This window comes from Ranitomeya variabilis, chromosome 4 (genome assembly GCF_051348905.1).
Source record: "Ranitomeya variabilis isolate aRanVar5 chromosome 4, aRanVar5.hap1, whole genome shotgun sequence".
Lineage (NCBI taxonomy): Eukaryota > Metazoa > Chordata > Amphibia > Anura > Dendrobatidae > Ranitomeya > Ranitomeya variabilis.
In genome coordinates, this window is record NC_135235.1 from 771,954,988 (window position 1) to 771,970,683 (window position 15,696).

Consider the following 15,696-nt stretch of genomic DNA (forward strand, 5'->3'; position numbering starts at 1 on the left):
TGGTATCTATTTTTACTTTTGACATTTGCCGGTAGCTGCTGCATTTTCCACCCTAGGCTTATACTCGAGTCAATAAGTTTTCCCAGTTTTTTGTGGCAAAAGTAGGGGGGTCAGATTATACTCGAGTATATACGGTATATGTTTTCACAAATATTTGAGCCCATGGATCCATTCTATGTCCATTTTGCAAGCTGGCGAGAGAATCTCGCTGTACGGATGGTTTACATGTGAAAAATACGCAGCCACATCCTGCCTACGGATGCCATACGGATCACTGTTCAGGGAACATTTCTGCGTATTTGGTCTGTAAAAAATGGACCGTATCTTCATACGCTAAGTGTGACGCTGGTCTGAGGGTCGCTATGTGTCCCCCAGGATGTGCTCAGAAGAGTGTTAGATCCGCTGGAGTGCCCTGTGCTCACTGCAGGTTGCCTGTGAGTCACAAGACAGAATAAAAGGGAGTGTGAACTTGGTCAAGTTATTTGACCAAGAAATTATTCAGGAAAACCCGGTATGGGCTTTTATTTTTGAAACGGACTGCAGGAAGGTAGTGGGGCCGGTCTGTTTCCTCCAGCCCAGAACCTATAAGTGGCCCATGGCCACAGAGTCAGTAGGAAAGATATGAAACCCTGCAAGAGAGTTTGGGAGTGTCAGTGTTGAGCTTGCTGGCAGACAGAGCAGTCGGTCTGCAGAGCCTCCTCTGTGTGAGACAACACAGGGCCAAACGGAGCCTAAAGGTCTGGCACCGCTGCTTGGAGAGTAGTGTGGTCGCTCACGGCAACCGAACCCGGACTGTCTTTTGTTTTCCCGGCTGTGATCCGGAGGATACAGCCTGCAGTGCATTGTGTGAGGTTTCTTTTTGGACATTAAACACGTTTTTGTTTTGAACTTGATTGGGCCTCTCACGGTACAGCAAGGACCCCGCTGCACCACATATGGTTGGAGAGTACGAGCAGTGTGAACTGAGACATGCCCCAAAGAGTGCTGCGTGTCAATCACTAAGCCGGCAACGCTTCAGCTCAAGCAGACAAAATGGAGGAGCTTTTGAAGCAGTTGGTCTTCAGCAGCACAATCATCAGCAGCACAATCATCAGCAGCAATTGTATCAGCAGCAGCAAAAGACTAATGAGCTGATACTGCGGCAGATAGCGGCAATGCGAGAGGCACCGTCCCCAGCGACCCTGGACCAGGTATAAAGTCCGGTCAGCACTGAGGAAGCCGGCCTGCATGCACTGCCACATTGTAGCAGACAAGTACAGCTTATTATGGAGACTTATTCCTTCTGTGCCCCTAGTGTATTATCTAACACTTTGCAGTACTGTGGTGTGCAATCACATGTGTGGTGACAGTTATCTCTCAGAGTCATGCAGTTTATTATTATATATATCTGCTGGAATATCTGTGAGAGTCATTGTGCGTCAGCCCCTATTTAATCCTTGGTCACCAATGGTGTAAAGTGCTGCCATGGCACCTACCGTATTTTCCGCTTTGTAAGACGCACTTTATTTACCCCAAATTTGGGGGGCAAATGGGGGTGCATCTTACAAAGCGGATATACCGCTTACCGTTACAGGCTGGGATGAGGGGGTGTCCGCCGCCGCGGTTGTCCGCCACCGCTGCCGCCCGCCATCTCTGCCGCAGTTGTTCGCCACCGCTGCCACCCACCACCGCTGCTGCGGTTGTCCGCTGCTGCCCCGGGTGATGCTGGAGGCTCCGGTGCTGCAGGGGGCTCTGGCGACATTTTGTGAAAGACCAGAGCCCCCCGGCAGTTCGTCCATGCTTTCCTGTATGACTGACTCCGGGAAAATGGCCGCCGGAATCTCGGGAGATGAGATTTCAGGGCTGAGATCTCATCTCTCGAGATCTTGGTACCAAGATCTCCATCTGCGCATGCGCCGCCTCCCGGCGGCCATTTTCTCAAAGTCCACCTCACAGGAAAGCATGGACGAACTGCTGGGGGCTCTGGCCTTTCACAAAATGTCGGCAGAGCCCCCGCAGCACCGGAGATAGCCCTGCAGCACCGGAGCCCCCCCTGCAGCACTGGAGCCCCCCTGCAGCACCGGAGCCACCCTGCAGACCCCCTCATCCCAGCCTGCAGCAATGCTCCACTCCTGCCTTCAGCAACGACCCTGGGACCCTGATCCACCGCAGCCACAACCCCTGGTAAGCAATAAGACGCATGGATTATATGAAGCCCCCCCAATTTATTTAAAAAAGTTTTTTTCTATTTTTCTCCTCAAAATTTGGGGTGCGTCTTATAATCCGGAGCATCTTACAAAGTGAAAAATACGGTAGATACCTTTAACCCCTGTAGCCGTTCTGAGTGGCTAAGGTTGAGTGGACTGTCTCTTTTGCTTCCATACATGTATCTTACCTCTCGCTAGTTCTAATATACATATTGTATACTTGTATCATCTCAGCAGTATATTATACAGGCCATCTGGCCCTCTGTTTTCAGTCTTATAGGGTTAAATAGGAGGTAAGGGACAGCCATCGCATGAGCGGGGGCGCCAACCTCGTATTTCTTAGGGTGCCAACCTCCGCCCCCAGGTAGGTGCTCCGATAGAGTGGGTATCTAGGGATAGGTCGCTCATTTCTACACATCGGCTGTTGTGACATAGTAGCACTTTTATATCACCACTATTTAGTCATTAACTATTTTGGTGCTGTTAGTTTTGTTTAATGAGGTAAAACACTGGGCATACCTCTGTGTATGTATATATTTATATATTGTATCTTAATCTCATTATTTACTGTCTAGCCAGAGAGTATAGTAGATTTATAGATTTATCGTTTTCTTCTCCCTATTATCTCTCAGCCCGGTTTATTGAGGCATTTTTAGCGAGGGGGACCTATTTTTGGATTTTTTGCTTATATGTATGAAAGATTTAATATTAAAGGTTATATTTTATTAGGGGTTTATTTCTTGGTAAGCTGCAAATGAGTAGCCCTGAAATATACCCGGAGGACTGGATAGAAACAAACAAAGTCCTCCAACACGAATTCTGAAAATAACTACCAGAGAGCAGAGACAATAATGTGCCCACCATAACTCAAGGTAACAGCTGGACGCGACCACACACAGGGAATCTATACTTTGTTACTGTTGTGTTTAGCTACTACCTTCGGTTATGGTGGGCACATTATTGTCTCTGTTGTCCCCTGGAGGCTGTATACTTCACATGATTTCATTATATTATCTTTATGGATACTCCTTGCCTCCAGGTGAAATCTGGCACAATTAATACAATATTATGCAAATAGATCTACCCTTAATTGTGCAGGACCATTTTTCTATATCCCTCACATCCGTGTACATAATTCCACCATTTCTGCACTATGCCCTTTATTTTGTGTGTATTGATCTTGGTTACATCTATCTCCAGATTGGCTGTAAAATTACTTCAGGATGTGGTATACTCTGTGCTACCCTAGTCAGGGCACAGATCTACTATTTGTTATGTCCAGTGTTTGCTTTTTTCCCCCCCATCAACTGTATGGATAGCTTCCATTGCCAATTTTTTACTGTTTCTAAAACTATGCGAATCAATAAAATTGTTTATTTATTTTGAGAATTTGTGTTGGAGGACTTTGTTTGTTTCTATACATTTGTTTGACTGGTTAAAAATGGCTCCAGCCTGAGACTTCCCTATACCAGATGGTAGAGAGGGTGGTGGTCGACCGGACAGTGAGGGTCCTGCCAGCAGCCTTACAGCATTGGGTGGGGCAAGTGGACCAGGGCACTCTGGACTAGGTGGTAGGACCGATAGAGCGGTATACAGCCACTCAGGACTTTATACGGGACACTGCTCCACTTTGGCTGTCACGTAAGGCCCCGCCGACCCAGCAGTCGGGGAAAAATCCACAGCCCTCCACCGGGGCCAATAGGGATCATGTCTGTACCAAGGGGATATCTCGGAAGGAGAGTGACAACCGCCCTGTATCCCCTAAATCGGCCCCAAGGTTCCCTCGTACCACAGTCGTTAAGTGTTGGCGATGCCAAGAGCCTGGACATGTGGTTGCCAATTGCCCCTTAACAGAACTCATGGATTGCGGATATACCCACTGTGTATTTATGTATACCCAGCCAGTCTGCATTGCTACTACTCTGCTGGTAACGAAACTCAGCTGTGCAAGGTACTTGTTAATGGGTACCAGACGCTCTCTTGGACTTGGGGAGCTTGGTGATCCTGGTACACAGGTCCCTGGTTGCTGGGGACAGTCCTAATGGATGGAAGGTGGGGGTAATATGCACACATGGGCCCCTCCGAGAGTACCCGACTGCAGAGGTCAAATTCTCCACCCTGTGTGAGGGAATAAAACGTAATGGGGGTGGTAAAGACTCGCGTAAAGGTCGCGTGCCGCTCATGTGACCGCCACGCGACCATTCACAAGCCGCGACGTCATTCTCAGGTCCTAAATTCCTAGAATGAGGAGTTTAGGGCCTGAGAATGACGTCGCGGCTTGTGATTGGTCGCGTGGCGGTCACATGAGCGGCACGCGACCAATCTGAAGCCGTGACGTCATGGAAGGCCCTAAACGCGCTCATTTTAAGCAAAGAAGGCTGCCGGTTAACAGCGGTAAGGTGCAGGGGCCTCCGGAGAGGTGAGTATATCAATATTTTTTATTTTAATTCTTTATTTTACAAATTAATATGGATCCGATACCGATTCCCGATACCACAAAAGTATCGGAACTCGGTATCGGAATTCCGATACCGCAAGTATCGGCCGATACCCGATACTTGCGGGATCGGAATGCTCAACACTACTGGTGGGTGAGCTGCTGGGAACGCAGCGTCAGTGACTAGCGGTGACGTCACTGAGGCGGTGTTCCCAGCCAGGCTGAACTGCGGTGACCTCAGTGAGATCCCCGCTAGCACCATGGGAAAGTCGCACAGTGCAGAGGCGAGTTGAAATTCTCTGCAGTGAAATTCTCCCGGTGAACTCGCCTCTGCACCGTGCGACTTCCTCACGGTGCTAGCAGGGATCTCACAGAGCCAACACCATTTTTTTTCATAAAAATTATCTTTTATTAATTAAATACATGTATAGTAAGCTGCACACACTGTACTAATTGTATTTGTCACTCTTGGATCTTGTCTTGTGTGGTAGATTCCTGCTTCTATGGATCTGGTACTTAGTGCTTGCTCTTGTGCCGCTATGATTAGTGCCTCTGTGCTGTCTCGGAGTCCAGCTTTCTCCAGCCATTGGTAGGATTTCTCCATGTCAGCCACCTCCATTATCTGTTGATGGTACATCCCATGCAGCGGCTTGTCTTGCCATGGTGGTTCATGTTCCTGTTCTTCCTTAGAGATCTGTTGTTGTTGCTGCCTTAGGCTTTCTCTCAGCATCTCATCTTTTGGCACCAATTTCCTGATGTTTTCCTGGATACTTCTTGTTTCATCCATGATGGTGGCCTGGATGCTTATCAAGCCTCGACCACCCTCCTTTCTGTTGGTATACAATCTTTGGATGTTAGACTTAGGGTGGAGACCTCCATGCATTGTGAGGAGCTTTTGTGTCTTCACATCTGCAGCTTCCATCTCTTATTTTGGCCAGCACACTATGCCAGCAGCGTATCTGATAACTGGCAGGGCATATGTATTGATGGCATGGATTTTATTCTTCCCATTGAGCAGGCTCTTCAGGACCTGTCTTACCCTTTGATGGTATTTATATGTTGCTGCTTTCCTTGCCTCCTCATCATGGTTACCGTGTACCTGTGAGTTGCCGAGGTACTTGTCGCATATCTGTACATCTGCTATGTGCCCTGCTGATCCTTCATGGTGGTGGTAGGTATTGATGCAAGTGCTGCTCTATTGGTATCGTCTAGCATACTGTCTGGTGTTCTTTGCTGAGCCATGGCAGTCGATCTATGGTATTGATGGTATTTAGTTTATCTAAGATCTTCTGTTTCTGGCCAGCTGCAGTGCTCTCTAGTTGCAGGGTTGGATCAGGATCTTCAGGGGGTTGCACATGTTGTTCTTCCAGGTCTTCATGTGGGGTGGATCTGCAGGTTCTCTTGCCTTGTCCATGTATGGTTTGGTCCAGTAGCCCACGCAGCGCCCCAGAGTCCTGGTCGTTGCAGTAACATCGCTCCGCCGCTAAGGGGAGTGATGGTACGTCTGATGGCACTGAAGGAGTTCACCTGACCAGGTATCACATACACCAATACACTTCATAGTCTGGCCTCCAGGGGGAGCTAAGGGTGCTATGTATTAGGCCACTCCTCACAATGGTAAAACTGGGGGTTAGATAGGAAGTTAGGGAGAAAGCTGACTGGGTTGGAACCAGGCAACATCCTGTGGCAGAGGGTGTTGCAGGGGAAGATTCAGGGGGGTCCCTGTCAGGGGTGGGATCCTGACAGAGGCCTAGCGAACAGAAAGAACGTTACGGGACAGCGCCTGCACTTCATCGTGGCGGTACCCAAAGAAAGGACAAGAAGCGAGGATTATTGTGAAGAGTGAGAAACTAGATCAACGCAACAAGGAGAAACACCAGTAGGAGTCGTGCTGTAAGATCGAGTCAACATCCTACTGACGCGCGTAGCCGGTGGCCGGAAACGCCGAGGAAGTACTGGCTCCAAGCATTACTTCAAACCAACGGCAGGACAGTCAGTTACAGGCGGGCTGTCTCACCTAAATCACCTAAGCAGACATAGGGGGCAACAGTGGGAGAGGGGCGACTCTAGGGTCCCGGAAGAACTCCAGGCCTACCCGTCATACGGGTGCGTCCTAGCCATATCATCTGGGGGACAGAGAATAACATCAGAATCAGTTGTGAGGGAACATCAGAAACAGACACAACAGTTGTGAGGACTATCCCGTGGTGCTGAGCAGGGAAGGACTACAACACACAAGCGCTAGAAGGAAGGCACAGATTTCCACCTGCAAAGGGAACTCTGGAGGTGCCATCGGACCGGCCGGTCTCAGACAGCCCTGTTAACCGTACTCTGGACTGAGGATCCTGAAGCCTTCAGTAAAGAGGTAAAGAGACTGCAACCCTGTGTCCTCGTTATTCATCGCACCCTGCACCACACACCACCACTCTCAACTTCCACTGGACGCCCCTTAGCAGGGTCACGGACCGGGTCTAGCCACCGTGACAACCACAGAACTGAGACAGAGAGGCCCGGTGCCGGGTACCCCTCGGCCCTGCGACTGTGGGGGCGTTCCACCCATTCATCATCAGACTGTCCTGGTTCCTCGACATCTAACGTGAACCTTGTTAATCCAGGCGACGTCTGAGCCGGCATGACTCTCTTTGCTCGTGACACTCGTGTTTATTGAGGTAGGCACCATAGTGTTATTGACCACTACTGATATATTATGTCCAACAGGGCAGAGGCAGGATTTGTACCCCAGTCTCCCAGATTCATGGCTGTGATTTTACTGAACGCGGCACATGTATTACCGGCGTCTATTATATATTTTACCGAATGTTACCAACTTTTTCAGATATTAAGAAAAATGCTCGTGTTACCGATCATGAATCCGAATGTACCATATTCCTGCAGAATTTGCTTGGTGATCGTTTTCCGAACATATTCGCTCGTCTCTAATTATGGCCACCACAAACTGCTACACAAAATAAAAACCCCCACTCAGTATGGAGGCATTTACAGTCCACCACAACCCCAGTATAATGGCCCCTACCAGCCACACATTCAGTATGAGAGTCCCAACAGCTCTTCTCTTAATATGATGCCCCCACAATTCCTGATATAAAACCACACACTACTCAGCCAACCCGGTTCCTGAGGAGCGCTGCTCTGGTCTGTGCGGTGTGAGTACTGAGGCTCCGTACTACAGGTGTGATGTAGTGACGTCATTGTGCCTGCAGTGCACGGAGTCTCAGACTCAGAAGTGAAGGCTGAATGGTGGATCAGGAGCTTTCCACTCCCTGATTCACTAATCTATTCAGCGGTATCACCGTCATGGGAATGTGGATATCGCTGAAATTGTGATGATGGGAAGGAGAGGGTGACCAATACCCCACCCCACCGAGCCCTGTCACTTCATAGGCATCATAGCAACCGAGTGGGCTACCTTTATGGATGATACACTCCTGCCTATCCAACTATCATATGGTAAATATCTCATAGATCCTGGGTTCATTAGTATCTGCACCAAGAATGAGGCTAAGTGAGTATTTATTAATTGTCGGTGGTCGGAGGTAGCCAGTGAGGTGGATGGTGTTAAATATTAATTATTTATTGAATTATTCTGAATCTCAATTCAGTACAGAGCACATTGCCTCTTGTTGACGTTACAAAAGCTATTTATGTATATAGGAGCTCAGAGCATAAGTCAACGCCTTATAAAGGGGAACACGTGGTCTGTAGAAACATATATATATATACATATATATATATATATATATATATATATATATATATATATATATATATATATATATATATATATATATACATATACATACGTCTCTTAGGAGGGTGGTGGTTGATCTTTTTGTCACGTGGGACTGTCACCTCCCATCTTCACCCTCATTCTCCATGGATGTCCGAGAAGGGAGGAACAACAGCTGTTGGCTGCCATAATGACCTTCAGAGACTTCACACAGACAGACTGCTTTTATCATCCAAACTTTGGGGAAGAGGAGTATAAGTGCTAATATCTACACATGGACAATCTATATTCATCTGTTTTATGTTTTTGCTGCAAAGTGATTTTTCTATGGACAATCAATAAACTACTATACTTTTTATGAGAATATGACAACATTTTTCTTTTAAGAATAACGCACCTGGTTAAGTCCTGATTTAAATAAATGTGCAAAATAAGCATATTTTACAGATGGTACCATATTGTGCATGTAGGGGGCAGTACTGTGGGAACATTAGAAAGTGGGGGGATGGCAGAACTGTGGGGACATTATACTGTGTGTGAGGGGGATGCCAGTCCTGTGGAAACATTATCCTGTGTCTGTGGGAAGCCACTATTGTGGGAACATTATACTGTGTGGGGGTATGGCGGTACTATGAGAACATTATACTGTGTGTGGGGGTATGGAGGTACTATGAGAACATTATACTGTGTGTGGGGGTATGGCGGTACTATGAGAACATTATACTGTGTGTGGGGGTATGGCGGTGCTATGAGAACATTATACTGTGTGTTGGGGTATGGTGGTACTATGAGAACATTATACTGTGTGTGGGGGTATGGCGGTACTATGAGAACATTATACTGTGTGTGGGGGTATGGCGGTACTATGAGAACATTATACTGTGTGTGGGGGTATGGCGGTACTATGAGAACATTATACTGTGTGTGGGGAATGGCGGTACTGTAGGAACATTATACTGTGTGTGGGGGTATGGCGGTACTATGAGAACATTATACTGTGTGGGGGGGTATGGCGGTATTATGAGAACATTATACTGTTTGTGGGGGTATGGCGGTACTATGAGAACATTATACTGTGTGTGGGGGTATGGCGGTACTATGAGAACATTATGCTGTGTGGGGGTATGGCGGTACTATGAGAACATTATACTGTGTGGGGGGGTATGGCGGTACTATGAGAACATTATACTGTGTGTGGGGGTATGGCGGTAGTGTGAAAACATTATACTGTGTGGGGGTATGGCGGTACTGTAGGAACATTATACTGTGTGGGGGTATGGCGGTGGTGTGAAAATCCCTTTTTTACGAGAGATGCCAGTACTGAGGAAACATTATAGTGTGTGTGGGGGTATGGTGGTACTGTAGGAACATTATACTGTGTGTGGGGGTATGGCGGTACTATGAGAACATTATACTGTGTGTGGGGGTATGGCGGTACTATGAGAACATTATACTGTGTGTGGGGGTATGGCGGTACTATGAGAACATTATACTGTGTGTGGGGGTATGGCGGTACTATGAGAACATTATACTGTGTGTGGGGGTATGGCGGTACTATGAGAACATTATACTGTATGGGGGGGTATGGCGGTACTATGAGAACGTTATACTGTGTGTGGGGGTATGGCGGTATTCTGAGAACATTATACTGTGTGTGGGGGTATGGCGGCACTATGAGAACATTATACTGTGTGTGGGGGTATGGGGGTACTATGAGAACATTATACTGTGTGTGGGGGTATGGCGGTACTATGAGAACATTATACTGTGTGTGGGGGTATGGCGGTACTATGAGAACATTATACTGTGTGTGGGGTATGGCGGTACTATGAGAACATTATACTGTGTGGGGGTATGGCAGTACTATGAGAACATTATACTGTGTGGGGGGGTATGGCGGTACTATGAGAACATTATACTGTGTGGGGGTATGGCAGTACTATGAGAACATTATACTGTGTGGGGGGGGTATGGCGGTACTATGAGAACATTATACTGTGTGTGGGGGTATGGCGGTATTCTGAGAACATTATACTGTGTGTGGGGGTATGGCGGTACTATCAGAACATTATACTGTGTGTGGGGGTATGGCGGTACTATGAGAACATTATACTGTGTGTGGGGGTATGGCGGTACTATGAGAACATTATACTGTGTGTGGGGGTATGGCGGTACTGTAGGAACATTATACTATGTGTGGGGGTATGGCGGTACTGTGAGAACATTATACTGTGTGGGGGTATGGCGGTACTATGAGATCATTATACTGTCTGGGGGTATGGCAGTACTATGAGAACATTATACTGTGTGGGGGGGTATGGCGGTACTATGAGAACATTATACTGTGTGTGGGGGTATGGCGGTATTCTGAGAACATTATACTGTGTGTGGGGGTATGGCGGTACTATCAGAACATTATACTGTGTGTGGGGGTATGGCGGTACTATCAGAACATTATACTGTGTGTGGGGGTATGGCGGTACTGTGAGAACATTATACTGTGTGGGGGTATGGCGGTACTATGAGAACATTATACTGTGTGTGGGGGTATGGCGGTACTATGAGAACATTATACTGTGTGGGGGTATGGCGGTACTATGAGATCATTATACTGTGTGGGGGTATGGCGGTACTATGAGAACATTATACTGTGTGTGGGGGTATGGCGGTACTATGAGAACATTATACTGTGTGTGGGGGTATGGCGGTTCTATGAGAACATTATACTGTGTGTGGGGGTATGGCGGAACTATGAGAACATTATACTGTGTGTGGGGGTATGGCGGTACTATGAGAACATTATACTGTGTGTGGGGGTATGGCGGTACTATGAGATCATTATACTGTGTGGGGGTATGGTGGTACTATGAGAACATTATACTGTGTGTGGGGGTATGGCGGTACTATGAGAACATTATACTGTGTGTGGGGGTATGGCGGTACTATGAGAACATTATACTGTGTGTGGGGGTATGGCGGTACTATGAGAACATTATACTGTGTGTGGGGGTATGGCGGAACTATGAGAACATTATACTGTGTGTGGGGGTATGGCGGTACTATGAGAACATTATACTGTGTGGGGGTATGGCGGTACTATGAGATCATTATACTGTGTGGGGGTATGGCGGTACTATGAGAACATTATACTGTGTGTGGGGGTATGGCGGTACTATGAGAACATTATACTGTGTGTGGGGGTATGGCGGTACTATGAGAACATTATACTGTGGGGGGGTATGGCGGTACTATGAGAACATTATACTGTGTGTAGGGGTATGGCGGTACTATGAGAACATTATACTGTGTGTGGGGGTATGGCAGTACTATGAGAACATTATACTGTGTGTGGGGGTATGGCAGTACTATGAGAACATTATACTGTGTGGGGGGGTATGGCGGTACTATGAGAACATTATACTGTGTGTGGGGGTATGGCGGAACTATGAGAACATTATACTGTGTGTGGGGGTATGGCGGTACTATGAGAACATTATACTGTGTGGGGGTATGGCGGTACTATGAGATCATTATACTGTGTGGGGGTATGGCGGTACTATGAGAACATTATACTGTGTGTGGGGGTATGGCGGTACTATGAGAACATTATACTGTGTGTGGGGGTATGGCGGTACTATGAGAACATTATACTGTGGGGGGGTATGGCGGTACTATGAGAACATTATACTGTGTGTGGGGGTATGGCGGTACTATGAGAACATTATACTGTGTGTGGGGGTATGGTGGTACTATGAGAACATTATACTGTGGGGGGGTATGGCGGTACTATGAGAACATTATACTGTGTGTAGGGGTATGGCGGTACTATGAGAACATTATACTGTGTGTGGGGGTATGGCAGTACTATGAGAACATTATACTGTGTGTGGGGGTATGGCAGTACTATGAGAACATTATACTGTGTGGGGGGGTATGGCGGTACTATGAGAACATTATACTGTGTGTGGGGGTATGGCGGTACTATGAGAACATTATACTGTGTGTGGGGGTATGGCGGTACTATGAGAACATTATACTGTGTGTGGGGATATGGCGGTACTATGAGAACATTATACTGTGTGTGGGGGTATGGCGGTACTATGAGAACATTATACTGTGTGAGCGCCATCATATATATTACATAAGGGGTGTAATAAGGAGTCATAATAAAGACTCCTCAGGGCTGTGCTGCATTTGTACAGACTGCTATCTGCCGTCCAGACGGGACCATGTGACACCAATGGGGAGAGGGAGGTTTCCGGAGGGAAGAGTCTAGAGGGTGCACCTGGTCAGGAGACCTTGATGGCGCAGTTACTGAGATTATAAAGGCCGGAGCCCCAAAGGCAGAACAGATTTGGCGCCAACAAAGGAAAGGGGTGCGGGGAAGACTCTGAGGTACCAGCTCCTGGTAAAGTGCCCGAGGCAGCTGGGTGTGGGGCAGAACCTGCTTACAGGGCATAATGGGGGCATTACACTGTGTGGGGCCAAGAAAGGGGCCCTGTACTAGGAGAACACTCCGCTCCTCACTTCCTGTCCTCCATAGTTGGCTCGTATGTATCTATTACAGGAAACAGAACAACAACGTTATGGTTCTTATAAAGAGTCTCCTCCGTGCAGAAGGGGTTAATGTCCCCGGCTGCGCTCAGTACTGGGGAATCTCCACATACCTCCACCTGCAGAGCCGCACTCCACAGATATGGCTGCTCTGTGCACACAGGACCTGTGATGAGGTCACAGGGGGAGGAGTCAGGGGTCACGTGATCCGCAGTGAAGACGCTACATGGAGACTTCTCCTCAGTCAGTGACATTCCCGCCATTATTCGCCCTCACTACTGGCACAATCACCTCGCGCCGCCTTTTCTACACAATGTTCTGTGTGGAATGTAACGCGTGATTTCTCTGGAGACAAATAGACCCCACACATGAGGGGATTATCACCGGTTACCGGACGTCTAGTATATGGCGGCATATGATTGTGCTATCGCCTCCACACCGGGGGCTAAAATGCCGAAATCTCGCTTATTTACCCCCTTCCAGTGTCCGGCTAAGGGCTCATACTCATTTGTGTGAGAAACGGACGAGTACAATCCGATAAAAAAAATCGGACTGCACTGGGACCAATGTTATTCAATAGGTGACGGCTCATTTGCAATTTTTTTTCAGCCAAAATCGGACTGAGAAAAAAATCACAGCATGCTGCAAATTGCTGCGGTTCTCGGACGAGACTCGCCAATGTAAGGCAATGGGTGCAAAGAAACAAATCGCACAGCACTTCCATCATGCGAGTTCTGTCTGATTTTTACGCACCGGTGTCCTATGAAAAGCCGGTAATTCAGTGCGGTGTCCAGTAAAATCACACTGACAGGTTACAATAGAATAGATAGATACACATAGAATAGGTATATATATATTTATATTACTAGATGGTGGCCCACTTCTAACGCATCGGGTATTCTAGAATATGCGTGTAGTTTATTTATGAAGATTTAAGAATAACGCAATGAATACACAGGATTTTCCAGGTAAAATATATACATTATCTGTGAATTGGTGTTTAAATCCCGCGCCAATATCACTGATTGGTCGCAGCCGGGCCATATTCTCTCCCTCACAGACTGTCCTCCATGTTATTCTCTCCCTCACAGACTGTCCTCCATGTTATTCTCTCCCTCACAGACTGTCCTCCATGTTATTCTCTCCCTCACAGACTGTCCTCCATGTTATTCTCTCCCTCACAGACTGCCCTCGTTATTCTCTCCCTCACACACTGTCCTCCATGTTATTCTCTCCCTCACCGACTGTTCTTCATGTTATTCTCTCCCTCACCGACTGTCCTCCATGTTATTCTCTCCCTCACAGACTGTCCTCCATGTTATTCTCGGAGGTGAGTATATAACGATTTTTTATGTTTTTTATTATTTTTAACATTAGATCCTTTTACTATTCATGCCGCATAGGCAGCATAAATAGTAAAAAGTTGGTCACACAGGGTTAATAGCAGCGGTAACGGAGTGCGTTACACCGCGGCATAACGCGGTCCGTTAACGCTGCCATTAACCCTGTGTGAGGGCAGACTGGAGGGGAGTACGGAGCGGGCACTGACTGCGGGGAGGAAGAAGCGGCCATTTTTCCGCCGGACTGTGGCCGTCACTGATTGGTCATGGCTGTTTTACCACGACCAATCAGCGACTTGGATTCCATGACAGACAGAGGCTGCGACCAATGAATATCCGTGACAGACAGAAGGACAGAAAGACGGAAGTGACCCTTACGGACAATTATATAGTAGATAGATGTCAGTGACACACATATGTATATATATATATCTTTAGATTCCGTACAGAGTTAGACAGCATAATAGCCGGTAATTTTATTGTGAGGTTCCGTAAAATCATTGCAGAACCCGACAGGATATGAGACATGGTTTACACCGATGTAATTGTCCAGTGCGATTCTGAGCCTGTGGGGGAATCTCCTCTGTGGGGAATATTTTCCGCTGTTTGTCATCTTTATTGTGTTTGATGGTGCAGTCAGGGCTGCCACTAGAAATTTCGGGGCCCCATACTGGCAAAATTCCCCCTTGAGACTCCGCCCAGGCTCCACCCCAGGCCCGCCTCCATGCTCCACCCCTCAAATTGTCCACAGTCCCACCACTCTCTTGCAAAAACTCCACTTCTCACCTATCACACATTCACAGTTCCCATCACCAGATCACACATATAGCCGGCAGCTTTTGTTTTGGCCAAAAGATTTTGTAAGCCACCACCATAACACGGTAGACACTTTTGGCCAGGCCCTACTCTACTGTAACCTATGAAATATTTGTTAAAATATGCAATACTATTTAGGTCTATTTTTATTTATTTTTCAATTTTTAAAATGACCAATAATATCACACACAAGGAGCAAATACCACAGCACCATGACCAGACACCATATTATCACCACAGTGACCTATAATACTATCTACAAGGCACAAATACCACCACACCATGACCAGATGACATATTACCACCACAGTGATCAAATAATATCAAAAACAAGGAACAAATACCACAACATCATGACCAGACCACATATTACCACCACATAGTGACTGAATACTACAATACTGATCAATAATAAAAAAAAAACCCACAATACTATCACCATAAGTGCCAGTATTCACAGGAGATCTGTACTTAGTATGCAGTGTCTGTGTAGAGGTAATACAGAGATCACTGGTGGTATTATACACAGGACCTCTGTATATAGTATACAGTGTATAGTGTCAGTGTATAGGTAACATACTGACTCACCAGTGACGTATCTAGGTGAAGTCCTTC

The 15,696-nt window shown here is 47.0% G+C and overlaps 2 protein-coding genes across 2 annotated transcripts in view; both read right to left on the reverse strand.

The window, feature by feature from the left end:
• LOC143766955 (oocyte zinc finger protein XlCOF8.4-like) overlaps positions 1 to 15,696 on the reverse strand; it is a 1,046,781-nt gene that overhangs the window by 31,903 nt on the left and 999,182 nt on the right. The gene's annotated exons all lie outside the window — the stretch shown is intronic.
• Positions 1 to 15,696, reverse strand: part of LOC143767133 (uncharacterized) — an 86,026-nt gene that overhangs the window by 30,937 nt on the left and 39,393 nt on the right. Inside the window, exon 2 of the mRNA XM_077255157.1 lies at positions 13,039 to 13,091. Coding sequence (XP_077111272.1) covers positions 13,039 to 13,091 — 53 coding nt within the window. The remainder of the gene's footprint in view (positions 1 to 13,038; positions 13,092 to 15,696) is intronic.